This window comes from Podarcis raffonei, chromosome 1 (assembly GCF_027172205.1).
Source record: "Podarcis raffonei isolate rPodRaf1 chromosome 1, rPodRaf1.pri, whole genome shotgun sequence".
In the NCBI taxonomy this organism is placed as follows: Eukaryota; Metazoa; Chordata; class Lepidosauria; order Squamata; family Lacertidae; genus Podarcis; species Podarcis raffonei.
In genome coordinates, this window is record NC_070602.1 from 99,613,812 (window position 1) to 99,638,923 (window position 25,112).

The 25,112-nt window shown below is 39.3% G+C and overlaps 1 protein-coding gene across 14 annotated transcripts in view; it reads left to right on the top strand.

Annotated features, from left to right (window-relative positions):
• The window catches only part of ARHGAP15 (Rho GTPase activating protein 15), a 371,887-nt gene that overhangs the window by 22,223 nt on the left and 324,552 nt on the right, over window positions 1–25,112 (top strand). For all 14 annotated transcript variants that reach the window (XM_053406105.1, XM_053406066.1, XM_053406058.1 and 11 more), the window contains 3 exons: window positions 15,784–15,858; window positions 19,971–20,029; window positions 24,914–25,001. In XM_053406105.1, coding sequence (XP_053262080.1) covers window positions 15,784–15,858; window positions 19,971–20,029; window positions 24,914–25,001 — 222 coding nt within the window. The remainder of the gene's footprint in view (window positions 1–15,783; window positions 15,859–19,970; window positions 20,030–24,913; window positions 25,002–25,112) is intronic.

The window sequence follows — 25,112 nt, forward strand, 5'->3', positions numbered from 1 at the left end:
AAAAGATGCCAACACAGATAGTTATGATAGACATCTATTAACGTGCCTGATGCCTAGAAAAAAAATACTCATCTACTGAGTTTTCTCCTTTCCAACTTTTTTCCTTAGCATTTTAATGGAATCTTGGCATCCCTGGTATCAAAAGCTCCCTGTATCAAGGCACCTGGCTTCAGTGTTGTTTTCCACAGTGAAAAATTGCTGAGAGCTGACATGTGTTAAGGATGTGTTTCTTTTGTGCTTCATTTTGTCGTGGTCTCGTTCCCCCCACACCCCCTTTACTGAGCTTCAAGCAGGAAAACCATGTTTCTCAACTTGGCAAAGAGGCTGTTGATAAAATGAGGGCATGCATGCCCCCTCAGTATGTCTTGATTGCTTGGGCATAATCTAAATTCTTAAGTCCTTTGATTTCAGGCTTTGACTGCAGCACATGCATTCTGGGCTAGACACCCTTGCTTTGCAACTCCCAGATCTTAAGGGGCTCTTAAACATGCATGTTGGCTTTTAGCTTGGCAATCTGGAGGTGGAGCGACTTCAAAATCTTCCTTTGGTATGAAAGCAGTTCTCTAAAGAGATCTTGTTCCTTATGTACAACCTGGTTGAAAGGTATGGGCTAGAGGAAAAATTTTCCCCTGGAGTTTTGTTCCTGCTTTCATTGTGCTAGGCTTTTAATAAGGGACCCTATTCCCTGACGTGCTAGAAGTGAGTTTATTGCTACCATCTGTTTAATTGCCCTCTCAGTTTTCTTTGGGGAATCATGAAAGTATTTTACCCTGCCTTTGAATCTCTTGGTTCTTTTAAAAGACTGGGTAAAGTACACATCAATTTCCAAAGAGTATATTAAAAACTGATAAACAGCAGCATCTCTGAACAGTAAAACTCAAGGAAAACAATTTTTTAGATGAATGTTTGTTGTTTGTTATCAGCAAACACGGTGCTTGCTGTACAAGTAAATAAACAGGGTTGTGGGCTTTTGGGTTGTTCATTTTGCTTTTAGCTTTTCCTCATCTGAAACTGTTATTTTTCATTATTTCTATCTCATAATTTCTTATTAAGCATAATTTATACAGCCCTCTTACCAAGGGTATCACAGAAATGAAGTTGTATCTTGAAATATACACGTGTTTTAAGGAGAGCTGTGACCACTGGGGTACAAATAACTCTAAATGGAACCCCCAACTCTATGTGTGGGTCCATTACACATTCCTAGAAACAATAATTGTAATAACTGTGTGTAAACTTTGTATTACACACTGTGAAGTAAAGCAGTACACTTCCAAAACTATCTTATGGTAACCATGATTTGAAGAATAATACAGGCCACCATGGTTCTGAAAGTGCTGGTATTCTGTAGTAGATAAGTGGCTGGATTTGAACCACCTGAGTTCAAATTTCACCTCAGCTGTGAAGCTGCTTCATTATCTCTTAGGCTACCTTACCTTCATGTATTCATTATGAGAAAAGCAAGGGACAACACCTGTAAAACCTGAGCTTTGTGAAGGTGATGTATTTTACTTTTTAGATAACTCCTGTTGCTTTTCTCAAGGTCTGCATGATTACTAAGACATACTGCAAATTCTTTATAAGCATCTGTTTGAAGTGGAGGAATTGCAATTCTAAATACAGATAGAAAATACTGCTCAGAGGAGTGGTGGCACTGAAGAATGCACATTCTGTAACATTTGTATTATTTTGTTAAAATTGGGACAATCAGCTCCCTTCCATGTACATGTCATGCTCAAAATGCTATTAGATTCGAAATATGTAGGTACTGAAACTGAGAAGATTTGATCAAATTTCCCACAGCTAGTTTTGAGCACCTGACCTGCTTAGTTTCCCACAGGGGAAAAGAAAGCTCTGTTTCTTTAAATTCCCAATGAGAAGGGACATGTGTCTCCTTGCATTGAGTTACATTACATCACATCATGTGGCACAAAGTGACCCAACTCAACGTGACAGGAGAAGTAAAGAAAACAGATTCTTTTAACCATGCGTGTATATATGTATAGACCACTTTTAACAAAATGATGGCAATAAAGATATAATGAAGGGAGATGCGTACTTTTTCCACAGAGCCTAATAACATAGACTGCAGAGCTTGTCAATTCTACTTTACACAACTTAAATTACAACAGGCATTAAGAGTGTTGCTTGCCATAGACAAAGAATAATCAAATGTTGCTTCTGCCTAAAGCAGTCATTTTTTGATTAAAATGTAATAGGTCGCTGTATATACATTTTTAAAAGTTATTATTGACTTGGGTCCTAGTTCAACTGAACATGTATGCAGTGGTGGGGTATTGGCTGTAGTGCCTCCACTGAGCTCACAACTAAGTCCTATGATTCAGAGATGTAATCTGTGAGAACCAGCACTCCCCTTCCTATAGGGTTTATATGTACAATCCTAAAAGTACAGCTGAAAACTGTAGGGGTATGTGTAGACCTGAGGAGAGGTGTACAGTGCCTGGCCACTTACATGGAGGACATCATTCATCCCAACATGAATCTGTATATTAACATTAGAAAAATATCTAAGCCTCAGTTTAGAGGTACAGTCAGCACCTGAATGCATTTCAGTCAGCACTTGAATGCATGAACTGACTCCACTGAAAAATATTGTTTGAAGTGACAGGGAAATTATGCTGGTTTGATTTGTAATTGCTTGTTCAGACGTGGTAGTTGTTGTTTGATGATGGAGTCATCAAGTGATGAACATAGAATGCTGCAGCAACTTTGTGTATGTCAAGTTTTGTCTGTGTAGCTCCTTGCCTGATAGTATGGTGCCTGATGGAACTTTGAAACACTATTTTATCTATCAGAAACTTGTGATACTTAAAAAAAACCACCACCCCCCCCGAGCAGCGACTACAAAATATTTGTACCTGATAAATTCTAAACTGCATTAATGCACAAAGTGTGGCTGCCCATGGTTGCAGTTATTGAAGTTGCAACTGAAATGATGTCTTGCTTATTTGATCTTCAACCAGTAGCTCTTATCCAGAAGCTTTTGTTTCACATTAAAGACATTAACGATTGTCTCCACAAAGTGAGCCGCTTAATAGTCAGAAAATGTTAAACCAGGGGGGGGGAGGGGGTTGATAATCACCTTTGATAGCTCTTCATTGCAACATCATACACCAGCCATGAACTGCAAGCCAAGTATTAATAGATCTGTTTAATAAAACAACTCAAAGTCCAATTTTAAACAGGATTTATTAGCTTGTGCTCCTCTAGGCAAAGCCACAATTATTCAGTTTATACCTGAAAAGGGAGTGAGGAATGTTTTCCCTGCTCCTGCATCAAAACTGTGCTCAGTTTGTGTGTATGAAATGACAGCTTCCACCTTCCTCTTTTGAATCCAGCTTCTAGTTTTTCAGAGGGAGAGGGAAGAGAATCATAAACACAGTGTTCATCTGCTATAGAGCTGCTGTGACTGCCTTTAGGCAGGTAACTATGGGCATGTGTTCCCATCCATGGTGTCTGCATTGGTAATGGCTGACTACCAAGTTTGTTGAATGATAGACACATCTTATCCCCACTGCAATGTTTTCCCCAATTGCAGAACTTTAATTTCTCCTGTAGGAATGAACGACAGCCATTCCGTGTGTAAAGACATATCCTGGGGTACTCAGAGTAAAGCCCAACAGAATTCAATGGGATCTTCTGAAACCTTAGTCAGGTTTTCAGGTGTCACAGGACCCAAACTAGGGCATTTGTGGTTCTGGTTAAGATATCTTTGTTAATATCAATATCAAAGTAAAATGCTGCTTCTCAGCTCTAGAGCCCAAATGAAAGAGAACAGTATGTAATTACAGACACCTTTTAACTGTTGAAAGAGAAAGAAAAACACTCAAAAGCAACTTAGTTTTTTAAAGGAAAAGAAAAGAACAATACTTTTGTAATTCGGCATTTCTGATGAAAATCACATATAGGGGTTCTTGAAGAATTCAGTCTTTGTAAATTCCTAAGAATGTACCTCTCATCTACTGGGTAACTGGGCTAATGTGTGGATCAGAACTTAAGTTAGCCACTGGATTTTTGATGCTCACGTGTTCTGGTGTAGTGCTCTGTTAAAAAAAACACATATTAAAATGTCTAGACAGACAAGCTTTGATGACAATGGGGTATACTATGTATGTATGGTATTACCCTTCTAAGTATTACCCTTCTTGGAATTACAAATCTGGCTTTTGCTCAAATTGGAAGAAAGCTTCCTCCTAAGATCAGATCCCTAAATTTTATCTTGATGAAATAATGTTTGATCAGTGGATGATCAAAATGAGGAATCTCTTCTTTGAAGTTTGATTGACACAGGTCATTCTGAAGTCAGAAACATGTTTGGTCATATAATGTACTGTAGAACTCAGCTCTGAAAGAAGAGGCACTATGAGTGGCATGGGAATATAAAGTGTTCAAACTTTTAATTTGGTCATTTTTACTGTCTGTGAATACGAATTCCCTTACCTGATTACTGTGTGAAATGTACCATGTACTGGAATCCAGGAAGATAGTCTTTCAGTTGTAATTGTGAGTTTAAACAATGGAAAGACATCTTCCCTAACATCTTTCCTGGGAACGGTTCATACCAGATAAATGTAGCCATCAGCAGACAGCCGTGTTTTATTTGTGATGCATTCTGACTTTGTTTATTAAGTAATCATTTCTGGGTACAAGTGTCAACACAATTTGCTTTTTGAATAATGTGAAGCAGATAACCTCAATTAGCAAGCAATTACGGTAATTTTCATACTAAACGCTCTCCTTAATTGTTTTCGAAACCTGAAACTAAAACTGTAATAAATAATGAATGGTGAGAATACATTGATTTAAGGGGCTCCATGGTGATTTTTCTATAGAGATGTGCTCAACCTACCAAGCAAAATTCCAAAAACCAGTATGGGTTCAATGTGGATTTGGCAGGCTGGGATAAAAGGCTTAATCATGGACTTATACTTTGCCTTCTTCCTCACAGTAACTCTTCCTTATATCTCTTCTTATAAGATACCCTTTTCTTCTGTTCTTCTGTTCTTTCTAGAATCTATCCAATACATGCTCCTTCCTGAACTTTTTTAATCTGATAGATGTCCTGCTCAGTAATTTCTGTTAAAGGAACCCTAGTTTTCTATTGGCCATTATCTATTGCCTCATCCACTGAAGTACCCACTATTTCCACTTATGTCTACTTATACTTTTAAACTAGGCTGCCAAATCCATATAGGTATCTGAGAGATGAGGGAAAGGGTGGGTTGGCCATATGAAGCTGTAATTTAAATACCGTGGAACATGCTGGATGCTGTATATCCTATGGCAGTTTGTTCAGTTGCTCTGTTTTGTAAAATCTGCATGCATTGTTGCTCAGATCCAAGACTCGTGAAGCCTGTGAACCCGTTGATTCACTCCTGTCTTTCAGGAGACCCCATAAGAGCAGCAAAAGAAATAGCTGCTCAACGATTTGTTTTTGACTGGATTTTTTTTTTATAAACATGACAGAAACCCAGTCAATAATATGAATTTAATACCTGCAGTGGGTTGAATGTATGTTTAAATTGAAACGGGTCTATTCTTCAGTATTAACAGCATTCACACATGCTCACAAATGGGAGTGGGGGAACAGGATCAAAAAATTAGTGTCACGTGCAAAAATGCCCTCACACCTTATTTTCGGATCGTAAGATCACTATTTTTATAGTCAGTTGTTCAGGCTGTTGCAATAAACCTCACAACCAACAGAAGCAAAATACCAACAGAAGCATCTTCCGAAGTGTGAAGGAAGAAAGTTTGTAGGAAAGGGCAATGCTAATGGTACTGGATATAACAGGGCACTTTAATATTTAATTCTGCGGCTTTGTCTTAAGTTTCTAAACGGTCCGTTAATAAATGCCCCATAGTAAGCAGGGTCATGTGTATTACTTCAAATGGATAAACAACAGCCCAGATTCAACTAAAGAGTTGTTCTAGCAGGAACTGGCAGTGCAATGGGGCTTTCTCCCTTCCCCTCGCCATGTGTCCCCCATCAGCTCCAGGGGCTTGGGAGAACTCCCAGAACAGCATGCAAGGAGAGGAGAGGTGTGCCTTCTAGGAAGCAGAAATACTTGTGGTAATGGAACAGTCCTCGTAATGAATTCACCACACCACGTGTGTTCTGTGCCCCTGGTCAGATTATAGGAAGTGCTAGCCTCCTATCTAAGGTGAGGAACCTGCAGGCCTCAAAATGTTGCTGCACAGCAACTCCCATCATCTGTAGCTGTTGGCCGTATATGTGAAAGGCTGCACCTGTTAAAAATCCCAACAACTGGAAAGAATTGACTGAGGGTATCTGCAGTGCATCACAGGGACAGATAGCAACTACTCTGGAGTAAACTGAAATGTTTGGGGGGAAATTCAGTTAATGATATAGTAAGCACAGGTTCTGAGCATCTAAAAGATTTCACTGATGAGTAAAAACATATATGTTTAAAAAGTGCTTTATGTAATTTTGTGACATATGCCTAAACATAAACAAGGCTCCAAGCAGCGGCAATGAGAAACATTTTGTGGGATCCCCTCCCTGCACCCCAATCCCTTATTCACCTTGTTAATGTAGATGTCCACTGCAGTCTGTTAGATGTCTAAATAGTTGAAAGTTGCACCTAGATGTTACAGGTGGTGTGTGGTTTATAGTTTTAGCCATTCTACACTGTACACTGCTTCATCCACAGTGTTAACAATAGTACATATTTCATCCGTCGTCTTCTAATTATTGTTAACTTCAGCAAGCACTATTGCAAAATCCATCAAAAATGAGTTTTCACAGCAGTGCTTTATGTGGCCATTGATTTTCTCTCGTGTGGTTTTTCTTCATGTGCCTTGTTCTCGGTGACCCTGAGACTCAGCTTTGTTCTGGACTTGTAGCCCATGGCAGTAAAGTGGGGGAGATGAGGCATGAGCTGAGATGTAGAGCATGCATAAAGGAGGAGACATGTAAAAACTGAAATGACATGGCAGCTGAAACATCTTGTTGCTCATCCGGGTTGCATGTTTGAGGAGGTAATGGGAAGTAAATTGTGATATGCAACTGAATAACAGCCGACAGGGTGGATGGTTTTAAGGTATGTGGATGCTCAGTCACATAGCACAGGCAGAAGGCCAAAGGACAAGGAGCTGTTGGGTGTCCTTACAGTCAGATTGTAGCCTTATAGCCTAAAAAGACGAGGAGGCATTGATTTACAAAAACACAAAACACAGAGCTCATCTAAACTCCGGAAAGACAGAGAGCACCAGGCTTTAAAATGAATTCGACATGCTGTTTTATAACAATTTGAAATTCAATAGCTGTCATATGTGACATAATATTTTTGCACCTTAAGTATCTAATTGTTATGTATGCTTGCTACTAATAATAATGGCACACCTGCCTCATGTCATAGGAAGCGTACATCAGTCACTGAAACATGCATGGCTTTGTGATTTTCCCATTAAGCTTGTAGCATTGTTTTTCAGCTCTAACCTAAGGCTTTGTCTGTACCAGCTATTGCACTTAAGTTATTCCCAGGACTCACCTGTGTCCCAGGAGACCCTTGATCTGACCTTTATGTGCTTAAAGATGATGTGCAAAATCGCAGGCATAACTTGCAAATAAATCCTCTGGCAACCAGAACTCTAGCCAGCTGCTTTAAAGGGTGGGTTGGAAGCTTTGTTGCTGTGCAGATTCTTTGAAGTGGGCACCTCCTGGTCTAGTTACTTTTATTGAAGTGAAGTGTTTCCCTTTCCTAATCACAAAGTAATTAGACCACATTATGCTTATGAAATAATTACCGGGAGAAAAGGAACCTGTTTCTTAAGCAGGCTGTAGGCATGCTCAGGCCCGAACACACAAATGCTCAAACTGTGAGGCGGGTGGGGACAGAGGTACACATGCAAGCTCCACTCCCAACACCCCCAGGGATGTGGGCTCCTCTTTAGATCTTTGTGTGATTAAGCCCTGTTAAGGCAGGGCTCCCAATCACTGAGCCATTTCTGAAAGCATTCAGCTACGTGTGCTGAACCTCCCTTCAGACCACTGTGTTAAAGGCCCAGTGGTCTGAGGAGGCTCCCGCACACTTAGAGACAGGGATTGTATGTATGCCCTCATCCATGCTTTGAGCACTTGTACGTTCACATGAATGCCTGACCACAAGTTGTATAGCAAGAAAAGCTCCAGCCATCTTGCATACCTGAAACAGCAGGCTGCAAGGCCTGTCTATTTGCACTTTTATTTTTAAGCATCTGTTCTAGCATGTCAGTTCTGGAGTTTTCTTTAGCCAACATTCACAGGATTTATCACTGTAGGAAATGTCTACCTTTGATTCATTCTCAGTGGAGAAAACCCAGAAGAGCCATAATTGGAGTGCTACCTTGGATATGAAGAGGACTGCACCTGCTGTTCCAATGGCCTTACCCTTGGAAGCGCAACTGGTGCAAACAGTCCTAACTGATTAAGACTACCCCTGAGTTGAAGACTACAATCCAAGGGTGTTTGTCGCACAGTTTTGAGGCACTTATTCATTATGGTCCAAGCCACTGAAGGGGCCACGTGCCCTTCTTCACACACAGATAATTGGAACGAAAACAAAACAAATGTGATGCTGTTGCTGAGCTCACTGTCTGAACAAGCTGTCTCAGTAGAAACATCAAGGTACTCGGCAATATCATCACATTTGAAATGAATTGACTATCCACCTTGTTTGCTTTCCAGCTTTCCTAATTTATTGGCTGTATTTGTTTTTCTTATCTATCCTGTGACATACAAGGAAATGGAGGAAGAGATAGAGAAATGGCTATTCCCCAGGTTGGGGTTTTCTTGTTTGCTTTTTGTCAATTTACTTTTGGCCCTTTTTTCATTTATTATATTGTTCTCAGAAGTACTTTAAGAAACTTTAGACCTTAAAATTATAATAAAAAGATGTATTTCACAAAAGAAAACTTAGCCCTCAGACAGTTCTCTGTGGAATAATAAAACAAACATATGCCCGCATCCAAAGCCCCTTCGTGAAATGAAACCGAATGCTGAGAAGGAATCCCATGACCTTCACAAGCAGGAGAGCCTCTTCAATTTAAAGCAAAAGAAACAAAAATATTGCCCTGCTTTAAAAATGCCACAGTCGTCTTTAATTAATTACTCAACTCTGAATGAGACACTTTTTGCTGTTGTTGTTTATACTTACAAATATTTTGATCAGGGCTAAATTTAAAATGTGTGTTTTGTGAATAAACTTCCTTGGCTGCTCTTTCTTTATTGGTGCCATAATTTTGACTTATGGGTATTTTGATCCTGTGTAGAGGCTAGCTGCGGCTGCATGATGATAATCTAAATTATAGTCTGATTTCCATTCTAGCAGCTTTCTCCTCCCCCACCCCCAACAATCACCTTAGTTTCAGGCAGTCATCTTTGTGATAATAGAGGTATTGATAGAAAGAGCTATTGAAAGCATTCCCCTTTCTGTAGCTTTATCATTGTATTAGATTTGTTTGTTTGTTTGTTTGGAAATGGTATGCCGCCTTTGAGACTTTTACAACAGAAAGATGGTATATAAATATCTTACATAAGAAATCACAATTTTTTGCTTGGCATGCTAAGTACGCACAGTTTTGATTAACTGCGACACAGCACACAGTGTTAGCATAGAGGAAGGACTTCCTGCAGGAGAAAAAGTGATCACTTACAATATTTTGCAGGCTGCCCATCTAAACCCATCATTGCCTGGCACCTACACACTAAGGGCAAGGTTCCAGCGAACTTGTGAGTGGGCAGCATGCCATCTGAACAGATGGGCATGGAAGTAGGCAGCCAGTAGACCATGTATGTGCATCAACTGTGGGTGTTGAGGGCAAGATTCCCAATGGAGAGTGTCCAAACAGCTGTCTGGCCTGAGCCAACATGCCTACGACCAAGGAAGAGTGCCATCCCTAAATCCTGCTGAGTTGGATTAACCTTCAAAAAATAAAAATTGCTTCTGCAGTAGCATAAGGTGAGCTTTTGGCTTGTTTAAATCTGGGAGAATGAATTAGGCAGGCGAGATAAAAAGAAGCACTAATGAAGCATCCGCTAGAGGGGAATAAATATAGGGCAAGGAGTATTAAAAATACCACTAACACAAGGGCATTTCTCAGTAGATATTAGCCAGCAGTTTGTAGCATTCTTGTTAACTCTTCAGCTCCTGGAATGGTAAAAACTTTCAAAAAGGGCAACATTCCAGCAGAACTGAAACACCCTTCTGGTGGAGCTATCTCATTTTCCAATGTGTCATTTTAAATACACTGGGAACGTTGTTATGCCCTATTCTGCAGCTCTAGTTGTATGCAAGTATGAATGCGTGCATAAGAATGTGAATACTATGGATGTACTTCAATTTATGCCTGCAGTTCTCAGCCCAGCAAATGAGTTGTCCTTAGCTAGATCACTTTATTAGTATCTAATTGTTTGATATAACATGACACAATGGGAGAGAAAACTGCTGCTGCTTTTGCCAACAGCTTTGGTATTGGACTTGGACCTGGGGAAACCACTCTTCATATTCTGTTCTTGATGGTCTTTGAACTTGATGGTTCTTTAACTTCCGTTACCTATCTGTAAAATGGGAGTTACTGTGACCTGTTTTTTAAAAGATGAGTTAAACATTTTGAAACATGCTATATTAATGCTTATTAAAACTCAACTAATAAACCTGGCTAAGTGCCATGGAAACTTTATGAGAATTTTTTTTTAAAATCATTGTAAAAATCAGAAAATGAAGCTGAGATTCAAGGCTTGAGCGACAAAAAGTCAAGTACAACTAGGATGTGATTGATTATAAGTTCATGCACTAGTTTATATGTTATGTCTTTCATAGCAAACTCATTTGCAGCATTTTCCACTAGGTTTAGTTGTTTCATGCCTATAACTTGTAGCTCAATTTCCCATGTGAAATGGCTGCATAGGAATCATGTCCTACAACCATACGTTCTTAGTAATGGCAGGAAAGCTCAACATAAGACAGAGTAAACCACGTCTATAGAGTAAGCAGCTCTACATACTACTGTAATTATGCCATTCTGAAGATTGGTTCAGGCTGATTCTACATATTGCCTATAATGTATGGCCTGGCTCTAAGATGACTGATACAATTTCACATTTGTAACTGAGCAGATTTGGGTCGGGCCTACACTTGTGAGAGAGACCAAATGAGAACCTCATGTATATTGCTTTAAGCCACATACAAGAAGGATGTGACAAAAGAATAGCAGTGGAATGAAAGGAATGAATTGAGTCAGGGAACTAAGAATATAGCTTATCATTTTGTTGTAACTAAGATAATAAAAACAAAATATGACCCCTGGCCTATATAGTCTAGTATCCTGTTCCCCAAAGTGGCCTCTCATGTCCCTTCAGGAAGTCCACAGGCAGGACATGAAAACCATAGGCTCTTCCTTTCTGTTGCCCACTTCCACCAGCTATTATTCAGTGATCAATAAGCTTGGGCTCTGAATTTGACCAGTCCCTTAGGCCATCTAAGATATTAGCCACCATCCCATCTTGCAGAAGTGAATTTCAAAAATTATGTGCTGTATCATCAGACGTACACCCTAATTTTCCTTTAGAAAGTACAGAGCACATAAGCACCACAGCATTAGGTGTTCCCAGATGATTAAATGTGTCCACCATGTCTTGCTCCTTTTTATAAGTTGACCCAATCTTATAGGAGAACCTATTGATTTATATGTATACCCCCAACCTTATGGCTTTAGTTGCAACAGCAACCAAAATACAAAGTAAGCCATTGCCATTGCCCTGATTCAGCTATTGTGACATTAGGAGCAGTTCTTCTTTCATGCAGTCATCCAGAGGGTCACACAATATTCTGAAAAACTAGTCAGATCTAGACATCTGGCACTTGAGTCTCCTGAGGTTTGCTAGGACAATTAACATACATAACAGTGCGAGCAGATCAATAAGGCTGTAACATGCATCTACATACAGATGTGCTCCAAGCAATGTAATCCAATTAATCCATGGTATGAAGTAAGGTGCATAGAAGGTGCAAGTGAGAATGTATACACTAACTAAAATATATTGGACCACTGCTCAAGGTTTTCAATCCCTTGCGGGGTTACTCACAAGCAATGCTTGTCGTTCAGGACTCTTAAATCAGGGCTCTGGTTCAGTGCAATATGAGTGCAATAACACATATTGATTTTCTTTTATTTAAGATATTATACTGCTCATTATCCAGATTAAGTTGAGACTGTTTATAATAAATTTCATTGATATCTTGCAGGATTGGGAGGGAAGTACCTTCATAGGCTTGAGCCTGAAGGAAGGCTCTCTTACTCTGTTAAAAGGTCTATAAGGTTTTGATTTATAACTGAACTGAGGGTCAAGGCAAGCAAAGCCATTATCATTATTCTTACACACACTAGGGAACTGAACTGTGTACAGAGGGCAGTGTACTTAAAAGGAGATGTAAGGAAGGAGAATGTAACACAGATCTGTGTTGTTGTTTTTTAAAAAATCTGACGTTTACAGATTCAAACAAAGGAATGTGATATAGTACTCAGACAGTAAATGTACAGTCCAGCTTCTTTATTAAACAATGTGTGGCTAAAAGTTCTAGTTCCAAGCAGGAGTGAAAGCAACTTCCTTTTACTTGTTCTAAGGACTTGTTTTAAGGACCCAGTATTATTCCACTGCAATGTCACTCTTTTTCACTAGGAGCTACTTCCTTGTTTCAATAACGCTGGTAGCCCTCATTCTTGGAACATGTTGCAGTTGTGTTCTGATTCTTGGTAACCCTAAGTTACATGCATTTGTTCCATTTTGTTTATCACAAAGCTGTTCGCCATAAAGTTACATTGTCAACCCTTGGTTTACTTCAGGATAACTGGCATATTTTTGCAGAAATTCTGCCTTTGCAGAAACTGACAATGACTTCATTCCTGGATGCTAGGAGAAATCTAGCAGTATTGTTATACCCTTTAGCTAACTTGGGGGGAGGGAAGAGGGGAAAGTTGCTGAGGTTGAATTTAACAAAACCAGATTTGCCCATAGACTTGCAAGCGCTTAGTGTGTGGACTTTTTAATGCTTCAGGTGACATTGCTGCTGACTGAAGAACGTTCATCAAATCATAAAATTGCTGATAAGCCAGCTTTCCCGAAAAGGAACCTTCTGAAGGTTTCTCAGACTTTCTTAATACTTGAAGCTTAGTGGAAATGATTGAGATTATTAGAATATGTGGTGGAAAATGGGAGAGATCACAAGGGTTTGACCATGCACTATCCCTTATGCCCGAATCTTAAAATATCATACCTGCTTGGAGTGTTAACAGCACAACATTATTGTTAACATGAGTGTGATATCATTTTGGGGTCATTACACTAGCACAGTGACATTGGCAGGCCTCATCCTAAGTACTCATATGCTAGACCAACAATTCTTCAGATTAGATTATTAGTCTGTGGGAAATTGTCATTTTTCTATCTTTCTTTTGTCTAGTATCAACATCTATACATAGCAGTGCCAATACATTGTCTAAAATAGATATACTATATTAGAAAGGTGACACACTGATATATAAGCATAGTGTAGTTTTCCTTCATTGATATGTGCATAATTTTTATTGATTCTCATGATAGCTCTTTGAGGGAGGTCAGTAATATTCCTTTTTAAGGACTGCCCACAATGTTATAACACTTCTCACTTTTCACTCATCTGTTGAAATCAAGAATACACAACATATGCCTGTGTGTGTGTGAAGAACGTCCAATTTTCCCTCGGCTTAAAATTGCAGCGTTAAAGTGCTTCACTTTAGCTTGATCACTCCCAACGTATTCTCTTTGAATCACTGATGGAGTATCATTTATTGACCCCCAAGGAATGCTGGGAGGTCATTTTCTTTCATTCTGGGTAGAAAAATGATCTCTCACAACTTTATCTGCTATGTTATATGTAAAAGTATAATTAAGAGTGGGGATCTTTGAGAGAATAAAAATGATATAGACCTGAATAGTTTAGATAGGGATGTTGTAGCATGAATATTAGCACCAGATCTGTATAACATTAAAAGATATGGAGAGGGGAGATAAATGGAACTAATTTATTTTGAATTTACACACATGCCTCAGTTTGTATTAATATTAAAGTTCTATCCAAAATCTAAATGGAAAGTCTGACATCTTAGAAGTTCTCTCAACAGCATCAGCAAATCATTCTTGTTTACCCTACATGCTAATAAAACGGGAGCATGACACTCCTGAAAACAAGATTGCAAAATACAGAAAATGTGGTCTGACATTTTTTTTCTCCCCAAAGGAGGGACTGCCACTAACGAAAGTATTTCTTATGAAGGCTCGATTGCTTAAGATGCAGAATATTAAGAGAGAAAAACACTTTAGGACACAGCCATGTCACCAGCTGTTACTCATTTCTAATGAAATTGTTAAGTGATATTCCTCATAAATAGGTCAGCGAAACTTTTGAATCACAGAGACTGTTTTATCTGTTTTCTCTGTGAAACGTTGGTATTAAATTTAGAATGGGTAATTCATTAAGCTCATTAGCTATCACTGGGAGAGTAGAGCACTTTCTAAGATGTAGGTTTCAGGGCTTAAAACGTTAGTGCTTACAAATAAACATGAAAGCAGTGTGTGCCGTAAAATATGGGATCATAATATTTTAAAGTATATTTTGAGGGAGGCCCTCTGGATTAATTATGAACATTTTGTAGAGTCCGACATTTACATACCGGTATAAACAGCATATATTATGGCTTCTTGTTAACTGTGTTTTACTATGAAAGAAGACAGGGAGCCTAGTTAAAAAACCAGTCAAAATTTACTGATTATTTCTGTTTTGGATAAAAATAACACATTTCTTTATGTGTTTCAGTCCCGCATGGCAAACTGTGGTTCCTTTTAAAACAAAGCACAATTAAAATCTACCAAGAAATAGTTTCTTATTTTGGTTCACTTACATAAAATGATAAGGAGGTAGCATCACCTCCACCCTTCAGGCAGATCAGTGCCTGGATGGGAGGCCAGGACCTGTGCCATGGAAGAGAAGTGAAAGATGTAAATGTATTAATAAATAACTTAGAGCAAAGCACCTCTGATTCTTTCCCTCTTTCCTTAAATTTCATTGACATATTTTAAATACATATGGTAAGCTCTTTTTTTGGGGGGGGGAGAGCATAATCCACAAATAGAAAAGAAGGTGCTAAATTACATGAGAGCTCCCATAGCAGGAATTCATATGTGTAGCACTAGGGAAGGAAGAAGAACCTACCTGCTGCTGTCACAGCTGCCAACATTGCAGGCAGGTAGAATGTAGTGGAGGTGATGAAGTTGGGGGAAAGCTAGGAGATAACGGGGCTGGGAATGATGCTTTTCTCTCAGTGGCAATTGGGAGAGCAATTGCATTTAACAAAGCTTGTAACCTGGCTTGGAAATAACCGATTGTCCAACCTTTTCAGAAATGTTTTCAGAGTCCATCTATGACTTGAACTGAGAGGTATTTGACTATCTCAAAACAATACCGACCGACTTTAAAGAGTTATTGAAAGGGTTACTGAGCAGGCTCATTAAACACGGAATTATTATTACTAGAGGTAGCGAGGGATAAAATGTTATAAATAAAGAAGGCTGCGTGTCAGTGTTATTAGCATGCAGATTCTTAGCACTTAGCGCAGAGCAAACTGCGTATGTTCTGTTAAGTTACTTTCAATCGACCCTTCCTTGTTCAGCATTGTTTGATTTGATGCTAGCAGGTTCTAACTTGTAAATGAATGCATTTTCAGATATCCCGTCATAGAAGGAATCATTCCCAACACAATTTAACACTTTCTGAGTTCCTCAGCCCACTGGAGCAAACGGTAAGCAATTGTATTACAGAATTTACAATTTATTGATGTAGTTCTTTACTTCAGATTTCATTAATCAAAATGTAATGCATGTTTTTTGGAGGGTAAGTACTTAGGGCTGCAGATGCCTCAATATATTAATAGGGTGAAGAGAACTAAAGATTTGGGGGAAGGTTGGTTAAACAGTGAAAAGAATAATTTTGGAATCTACAAACCATTGTGGTGAATGATATACAATTTCAATTACCCATTAACTCAAGAAAATTAAAGCTGACATTTCAGCAATACTAATAGATATTTATTACATGATGACATTGCTTATCCAAAAATGGATGTGTTTAGCAAAATGAATAAAATCAAGAGAAAATGCTAGGCATGAAGTTGCTTTCTGAAGAGTTTGCTACTCAGTGAGGAGCAGGGATAAACCTGTAGAAAACCTGTAGAAAAATTAGTCCTGGTGTGTTCCCCGTTTCCACTTGCACTATGGTTCCTAAAGTAGATGAGAAACTCTCAGATAGAGATAAGTCTGGATTTGCTGCCAATGTGCGTCCAACTCTGTTGTTCTGCTGGCACAGCATGTCTGCAGTAGCATGCTGGTCCCAATTAGTTGGCACCACCATGCCAAGTCCCGAGAATGAACCCGCATGCTTGGCTGGCTCCCTAGTGGTGTGGCTGAATAGAGAGAAAGCTTCTTCCCTCTGGTTCATGCCTAGGCAGTCTTTGCCATTACCACCTTCTCCATCCTCCCTCCAACACAGCACAGCTCAGCAAATATAGTGAAATTTGAAACACCTAAAATTTGAATAGCTAGATGATGAAAGTGACTTTAACTGAGAGAATGATTTTTGGAGGTAGGGAGGGCAAACTGATTCTGTTGCTATTCTGCTAAATCTAAGAACTATAGCCTGCTCTGTCAAAAAGAGTACAATCCCAATCAGGGCAGATAATTTCTTAGGCATAGGAACCAGTCATGCATGGAGCCTCTGACTTGCCAGGATTCAAACTCAGTTTATTTTCCTTCATTCAGTCCACCAAATTCTTTTTGCAGTTTTTATAGAAGAAGAAGAAACCCATTTCCAGCCGTGCATCTTTTTTATGTACCTAGAACCTCCCCTTCCTCCTCTCAAGAACGTAAGAGGCATACAATCAAATGTTGCCACAATGATGTGGGAACTGATTCTCCATGGTACACCTCAGTGACTCTCCATAACATCTATATTGAGGAACCATGGGATGAGTGCAAATCCTTCTCATATAAATGTTGCCTGGTCCCTTGGAGAACAATGTGGCCTTGGAAAGTCACTATGTCATTGTCCGTACTCACATGGTTCCTCAATACAAATATTACCCAAGAAGAGTATATAAAACAAGACCACAGGTCAATTTCTACCATACTGTTACACTTATGTATGAATTGGGCCATGGAAGCTTTTGTTGACAGTAGTGCTCTGTATATGCACAGAAACTTCTTGCCAGCAAGATAAAATTCTTCTACGGGTCTAACTTCCAAACCTCAGATCTAGATTGCAGTTGTCACCATCCTCCTATGCACTCTTTGCTTTCAGGTAGATGTTCAAGGCCTCAGAATGTGAACTGTATGAGAGAGACCTCAGAATTAACTATTTAGCAGATGTTTATTTGTATAAATAACAAATAAATATCAAACTAAGTTTTTGGATCAGTTCAGTATGGTTTATGGTGTGAATTTATTTGTTGCTTTGCTTTTACGGAGAACCTTTCGAATAGGAGATCTCATCTCCTGAACATTTTCCTAATCTAGGAAATTCATCCGCCCTCTACACTGGCCTCCACCCATTTAGCTGACATATCCCAACTGCTCCTTCCTTCCCCAGTGTCCTGCCCTCCAATAGATTCCCCTTCCCTCTTACCATAACATTCCATTCTCCAGGCAATTCTTCCTCCTATCCAGTCATGCTCCAGAACACAGACCTTCTTTAAAGCAATGCCCCACTGCTCTCAGTAAGACTTCTGAATAATTTTTTATACCGACTTCATAATTCTTTTCCTTGCCATTATGTAAAATATTCAAGCACACAGATAACATCTATAGAGATATTGCACGGCATAGTCACATAGATGCATTAACTGCATGAAATATGAACAAGCATAAAGCAATAAAAGCATGTCATTTTATCCTTTCCTTCGCCCCTATACAGAGTCCTTGAATTCTTCTGCCTTATTTCTGTGCTCGTTTATGTTCAGGGCTATTGCTCCCTCAACCTTTCTTCATCTAGAAAGGTGCAGGAACAGTACAGCTAAAAAACAACACCCCCAAACAAATGATGGATATTTATTGAGGCAGAAAAGATAGCAAGTGCTGTAAGGACATTTCATGTTCAGTAATCTCATGCCATCCATCTGTGGAAGGAATGAAACGATAACCTGAATCCTCCTGGAAGGATTGTGATGAAGACATTTGAACAGATGCTCACCAATGCAAAACACACGTGTCTTTCTGTGGTGCAGTTTTGACGTAATGTTTCCAACCTCTGAGGCCTGGTCATGTGTCAAAGGTTCAAAGAAAAGGACTGTGGGAAGAGAGCATGTAATTCTGTGGCTCACTACCTCCTCACTGTTACATCTGTGTCAGCCCAGAGTTGCAATGTCTGGTTGTTGCCTTTTTCCATTGGAATAAACTACTTCGGCAAGAGGGCAAAATGACCAAAATTGGGATCTGTTTCAGAGAAACTAATCTGAAGCTTGGATGGTAAACAGGAGCCATCTCCAATTCACATTTTAGCCAGGGGAAAATAACTTCCTTCCTTGTACGTATCCTGGCAAGAACAGTGTGCATAAGTAAGGTACAGAATGAGAAGGGGAACAGGCCAGATGTTTGCTATAATCTTGGTGCCATGGGGTGGGAGAAGGCTGGATGATTTATGTGAACATGATCAAAAAAATCCTTGCATTGCTTTATGGAGCAACAACCTGATTCTGAGTGGAGCAACAATCTGTTTATTGAGGAACAGCTCTTTGGGTGATCCTTTTTTTTCTTCGGCATTCAGTACTGAAAATATGGTCCAACATACACAAATCTATGCATTAGTACCTATAGCCTGTGCTTCCAAAAATTTCAGGAGCTCATGAAGAACGTGTGTTATGTAGCATATGCGTTGCCCAACATGTTCCAAAATCTCAGCTGTTCATAAAAATGCAGAGTATGCTCCTGATACTGTAACATACGTTTTTATATTTATATTCCAAAATTTGGCTTACATATAATGAAAACAAACAATATTATATATGAATCTTTTATGGACTGTTTGCATATTTTAATTAAAAAGTGTATTTTAAACTTAATAACTTATTTTATGGCAATAGATAACCTTATATAAAATTGTGCAGCAGTGTAATAAAATGCCTGCATCTGCCAGGCCTGAATAACTGAAGTGACCCACTGTAGTTGAATGCAGCACACAGGTCCAGTGTTGTAGCCTGCTAGTAGGCTGACAAACTCCTTGTTTTGGCAGTCCTGGGGAGAAAAAGCCAAGGAATTTATCAATAGGTTTATTGAGGCTTTGGAGAACCACCACACAGGGCTGGTGGCTCTGTCTTAAGTTCGTAAATTGTGCAGACCTGGATTCAAATATAAGCTGAGGTGAGGTAGTAGTCCAACCAATGTGGTGTTAATTTCTGTATCCTGTCTTGTTTCATGGGCTCTGGGCAGTCTTAAGCCCTATATTCTGCACCTGTTCAGACCAAAGTTCAGAATCTTCTAGGCCACTATGAGAAATTTCATATGGTGGCTTGTAGCTATCCACTGTTGGATCCTAGGGCAAGTGTTTCTACCGGTGGGTCCTGCTAAGCTACATGGCTGCTAGCTGCTGCTAAAGGATGCCTTTTGCTTTTCCCGGCCCTTCACTGATACGTTTTCTTGCAACATTTCTGTTTTCATTTCTGTTCGTTTTTTAAGACTTTGTAGCAAGCCCTTCAACACATAATACCTGCCTTAGCTGGGGAGCACAGCTCAACTAGGTTTAAGCTGCATTTGTGAACATATATTAAAACAATTGGGTGGGAACTAGTTTCTTTGGCAGTATGCCAGTGTAGGGAAACCTGAAAGCACAAATAAGAATTTAGCATATGTTTGTTCTTTATTGCAGGTAATCAAAGAAGGGTGTCTTCTAAAAGCTAAAATTGCAGATGGAGGCAAGAAGCAAAGGTATGAGGCAATAACCAAAACTTACAGTATAAGCAAAAGTGTTAGAAAGCTCATTATCTCTTGAAGGGGTAGCTATAAGAGCCTGACCTGCAGACTGAGCTCAAAGTATCATAGTAATTTCATAAGGTGACATCATACGGTACACAGAATTCATGGGTCTTTCTTCTGTATTATAAATTAGGAAGGGTAATATATTTCTATGTTATTAATCTGCAGCAAATACATAGTTTAAGAACATTGGGGTTTGATTATGGTAAAAGTTTCACAAAATAATGTATTTTATCCATGGGGTGCCTTTTTTGTTTTTAAAGTGATTTCAGTGGAAGCAGAAACAAGATACTGATTCATTATCTTTAATTGTAGCAATTCTTTTTTTGCCCTGGGAACTTGCTAGATTTTCATTTTCTTAAGTTTTAACCCTCCCAATGTTGTTGTTGTTTTAAAAAGCCCCCAAACAGAGTCCTTTAAAAAGAAAAGAATTAAACTGGAGAATCTTTTAGAAATAAGTGCATCCTGCTGTGTTTTCATAATAGGTGCTGTATTAGCAAGCTGCAGTTCTTGTGCCACTTCTGCCCTCAGCCTCAGGCAGAGGACTTGAAACTGGCAGTGGCAAGCACATGGATCACTCTGCCCAGACCGTAATTTGAGGGGAAGGGAAATCGTTGCTTTTCAAACTGGAGGTGGAAATGTCATTAGTAATTAGTGATTATTGAGTGTAGAAAATATATTGGGATTCAAAGGCTGGATTAGCAGATTTTTGAGGCAACTTCAACTCAAAAATTCTGTGTCTGGAATCTGGATTGTCACGGCTGTATTTCTTCATAGTGACTGTGGTAATTTACAGCTGATTTCACTGTATTTACTTTCTGAGGCCGTACAGTCTTATGGACATATGGTATCTTAGTTTTCACTTGGAGAATGGAGTGCAGGAGGCAGGTAGCTATCTCTCTGAAGAGTTAAGTTTTTATGTAGAGCACCATTTTCATGTCAGGAGACCCTTTCGAACAACCAACTCTGCAGGAAAAACTGAAGTAGCATTGTTCTGTGAGAAGACTGTAGTACCAGAGTAAGTGAACATTTAAATTGGTTTATATAGTCACTAAACTCCTGGGTTCTCACTTGGGTTGAATAACCTTTTTCTAATGAAGGAGTAGCCACCATTGTCCTCTCCCAACTCCCATCTTCAACCATTGACTATACAGGCTGGGGCTGGTGGGTCCAAAATTGGCACTGTATTGAGTGCCCCTGTTCTAATCAAATGACTGCTCGACCATTTTATTTATTAATTACATGTATTTTACCTTGCCCTTTGTACAAGTAAAGCTTAGGGTGGGAATTTGTCCTTCTCCTTTCCCCCCCACAAGAGCCTCAAGGGGTAAGTCCCTTATCAAGGGATAAGGAAGGGGAGTCACTCAGTGCAATCCGTGTGGCTGAGAGGAGCTTGAACCTAGTCAAGCAACTCAGCCCACATGAATCTTAAGTCAAGCCTTCATCCTATTCCAAGAATCTTTAGGGCAGCCAGATGAAAGAGGGAGCACGCCTGCTGAAATTCTTGTTTCCACACAACTATTAAAGGTGTATGAGCCTTTTCCTTATTTGGATCTGGCCCCTCTGTGAAGAAGTGAAGCATGTCTGCAAAATTAAATGTTGCCTAAATCTGCTTATGCTATTTTTGAGAATGCTTTTGCCATTTATACAAAATAAAAGATGTTTGGAATCTATTAGTAACTCTTCATGCCCAGTACAGGAAAACAATGCCTGATCTTCCTGCTGCTGTGGTTGAACATTGGGGGGGGGCAGAAATGGAGGTGTCATAATTTTTGTTATAAACCTAGAATTACCTACTTAAACTTAAGTCCCTGCTTCTTTAAGAACATATAGCAATCAATGCAAACTGTGTTGGTCTTATAGTGTGCTGCCATCAGGTGTCCATTTGCCAGAATGCAAATAAAGTGGTCACAAGGAGAAAGCTGTAGAAGTTCATTGCTTTTAGTTTACAAAAAGCTGCTTGAAGTTTGACATTATGTTTTATGCAGCTGTGTAGTTCATATTTATCTTTTTGCATGAAAACAATTTACAGGTGTTTTATATCTGAGAGTTGCAGGGGTTTTCTCTCTCTCTCTTGCATCATTTTGAGGCAGCATTCTATTTGATTTTGTCTCCTTTTAATCTGTTGCTAAACTGTCACTTTGGGGCCACCAGACAAACCTCAACATGGTGTCATTCTTTAAAATGTATTTAATCCATTTTGTTAGGTTAACTTTTATTTAAAAAAACACACCAAACTTTACTGACAATCCAAAGATCAAGAGCTGTGGTCGTACCATCTGTCCAGCTCTATATTACCTTTTGCTGAACTGATTTTTTCTAAGACAGAAAAAAACCACCCCTGGCTCTATATGGAATTGTATATATATTTCACAATGCTAAAGACATGTATTTCTACATAAATGTTAGCGATACTAGAGTATGCTGTCCTTTGCATGTGATAGTTCCATTTTTCTTTTTAACCCAGGGCAAGGGGAAATTTACTCCTCTGGATGTTATTTTACTACAACTCTCATCATTTGATACCACCGGCTATGCTGACTGGGGCTGATGGAAGTTGGAGTCTAACAACATTTGGAAGGTTCCAAGCTACCCTCTGCCTTAGAATCCCTCTTTTTCTTAACAAAGACAAACCTCAAAGCTGGTGCTACTGATACAGTTAACCTTAGCCTAGGGTACAATGCACTTCTGGGATCCCAATCCACCCAATGAATACCAGTGCTCTGGAACCTTTTGCATAGAATACTATTTTGTATTCTATGCAAAAGGTTCCATTTTGTACCCCCCCCCTTTTTAAAGTATTTTGTACTTAAAAAAAATGTAAGGAAATGTTTGTTTTTTATGTGCCAGTATTTCAGAAAACAAGACGAAGTAATGCTAATGAAACTCATATATTACAGACAGAAATCAAAATGTAGGAAGTATGCCATATCCATATGTGGTAAACACTGTGCCACAGTCCATTCTTTAGTTAGGAATAGAAGTTCAGGCTAATGTAATCCTGGCGTTCATTACTTTAATATATTACTGAACTGGACTACAGAAAACCACTGCAGGTAATACATGAACTAGATCTTAAACACATCTAATTTCTGGTTTCTGCCTCTGCCTTCCCACTTTGCAAAGTTGCTTCTACAGGATAGGATCTACATATTTAGCATGCATTAATCCTATTTAAATGATGGACCAGAAGTAAAATATCTGGAGTGGCAGAACCGATTGTCCCAACTTTCTTAGACTGTAGCTGGATATTTCTATTCTGCTTTTCAGTCTAAAGAAACAAACGAAAAAATTGTGTCTGCTTACAAAATGACGACAAACCGTCATGGGCCTTGCTCTAGAAAAACATGAACCTTTGCATGGACTTGCGTGAAAGTGTTCTACTTATTATGCCAACTCGAGACACGAGAGAAACTACAACTGTAAATCCCCTTACTTGGAAGTAAATTCAGTTTAATTATTTCCACTTGTAGTAAAGGGCAATATTCAAGCAATAGCAGTACATCTACTGCTGCAGAATTGCAGAGCCACCCTCCAGACACCAGGGCTGCTGCTGCTTACCTGGATGGGGTTGGGTTGGAGTGGTAGCCCTGAAGAGGCCAGTCTGGTGCTCCTGCCAGTACACCTGTGGTTCTGGCCCCGCCACCTCCCAGCCCAGCAAGCCCACCATATGCACCACTGCTGAAGCCAAGGCAGACTTAAATACGTTTGAGCCAATTGATTTCAGTGGTTTATGTCCACTTAATTTTGTGCTGCATTGTGGCAAATCTTTGTAGTCAACAAGTTGCAAACGATGCAACATTATCATATTTGAAATCCATTATAATTGCCTTCAAATGGCGAATTAAAGCACTTGAGCTCCAACATGGCTCACACAAGTCTGCAGATTGAATCTAATGGTAATTTCAAACAGGGCATCTTTCCCCATGAAATATGAGCTGATACGGTTGCATGAGACTACTACTGTCCCAAATAAGCTACTGAACATTTAAATCAGACCTTACTATAAAGTTTAAGACTGAAGTGTCAGCTTTAGCAGAATTTCACTCATCAAGAAAGATTCTAAGTATGCATCTATTATATGCATGGTTTTTTAAAAATACATATCAGATGTTTATATATATTCTTAAATGCTGTATATCTTTAAAAAATGCAAAGCATTAAGTAGTCCTATAGAACTAGTTTCTTCAGCTCTTTTGATAGCTCATTATCCTCTTTCCTTTATTCTTCTGCTTTGTTTCATCCTGATTTCCTACCACTTGCTGTGCTGTGAATTGGTCTTGCATAGAGCAACCTAGAAAGCCTAGTTGTCATAATGAGACTACTGAACCAGACTTGTAAATATAACCAAGGATAAAGCTGTAGCTGTTTGGACACAGCATCTGAGCTACCAAACCATTGGGCTAAACCCATGCAGTTGCAATTCTGTCAATATTAGAAGAGATGTACTGAATACTGTTTTGAATTTGGGTAGTGTTCTTAAGTGCATGCCTGACTGTCCAGCTTGGAAACTCAAATAAACTTTATTCTAGCAGATGACCGTTATATGTAAATAGTTTGGAGCCCTGGGCTCAGTAGTGCTGCTTGTGGTGGGGCTGAGTTGCAGGGGTTCACCAATCTAGTGGTCCTACTGTTGCAATCATTATTCCCAACCGACACCACTGGCCTGCCTTGCTCCAGCCCTCTCTAGGTAAGCAGTAGTAATGGTTTCTGGAGTCCAGCCCTGATGCGTCACATGTGCTTGGCCTGCAAAAGTGAATCTGTCTTTATGTACGAAGTAATCTGTGTTTGCTTAATTGATCCTTTTTCAATAAAACTGTTGTTATTTCTTTAAAGGAAAAACTGGACGACTTCTTGGCTTGTTCTCACCGGTCAGAAAATAGAATTTTACAAGGAATCCAAGCAGGCAGCCGTGGCCAATCTGGTAAGCAGCTCACTTTCTTACGCCTTTTTCTTTTTCAGAAATGTTGTTGAACATAAAGTTTGGCATCATAAAAGAGCACAGAACTATTAAGCCGTAGACTTCTAAGATCTG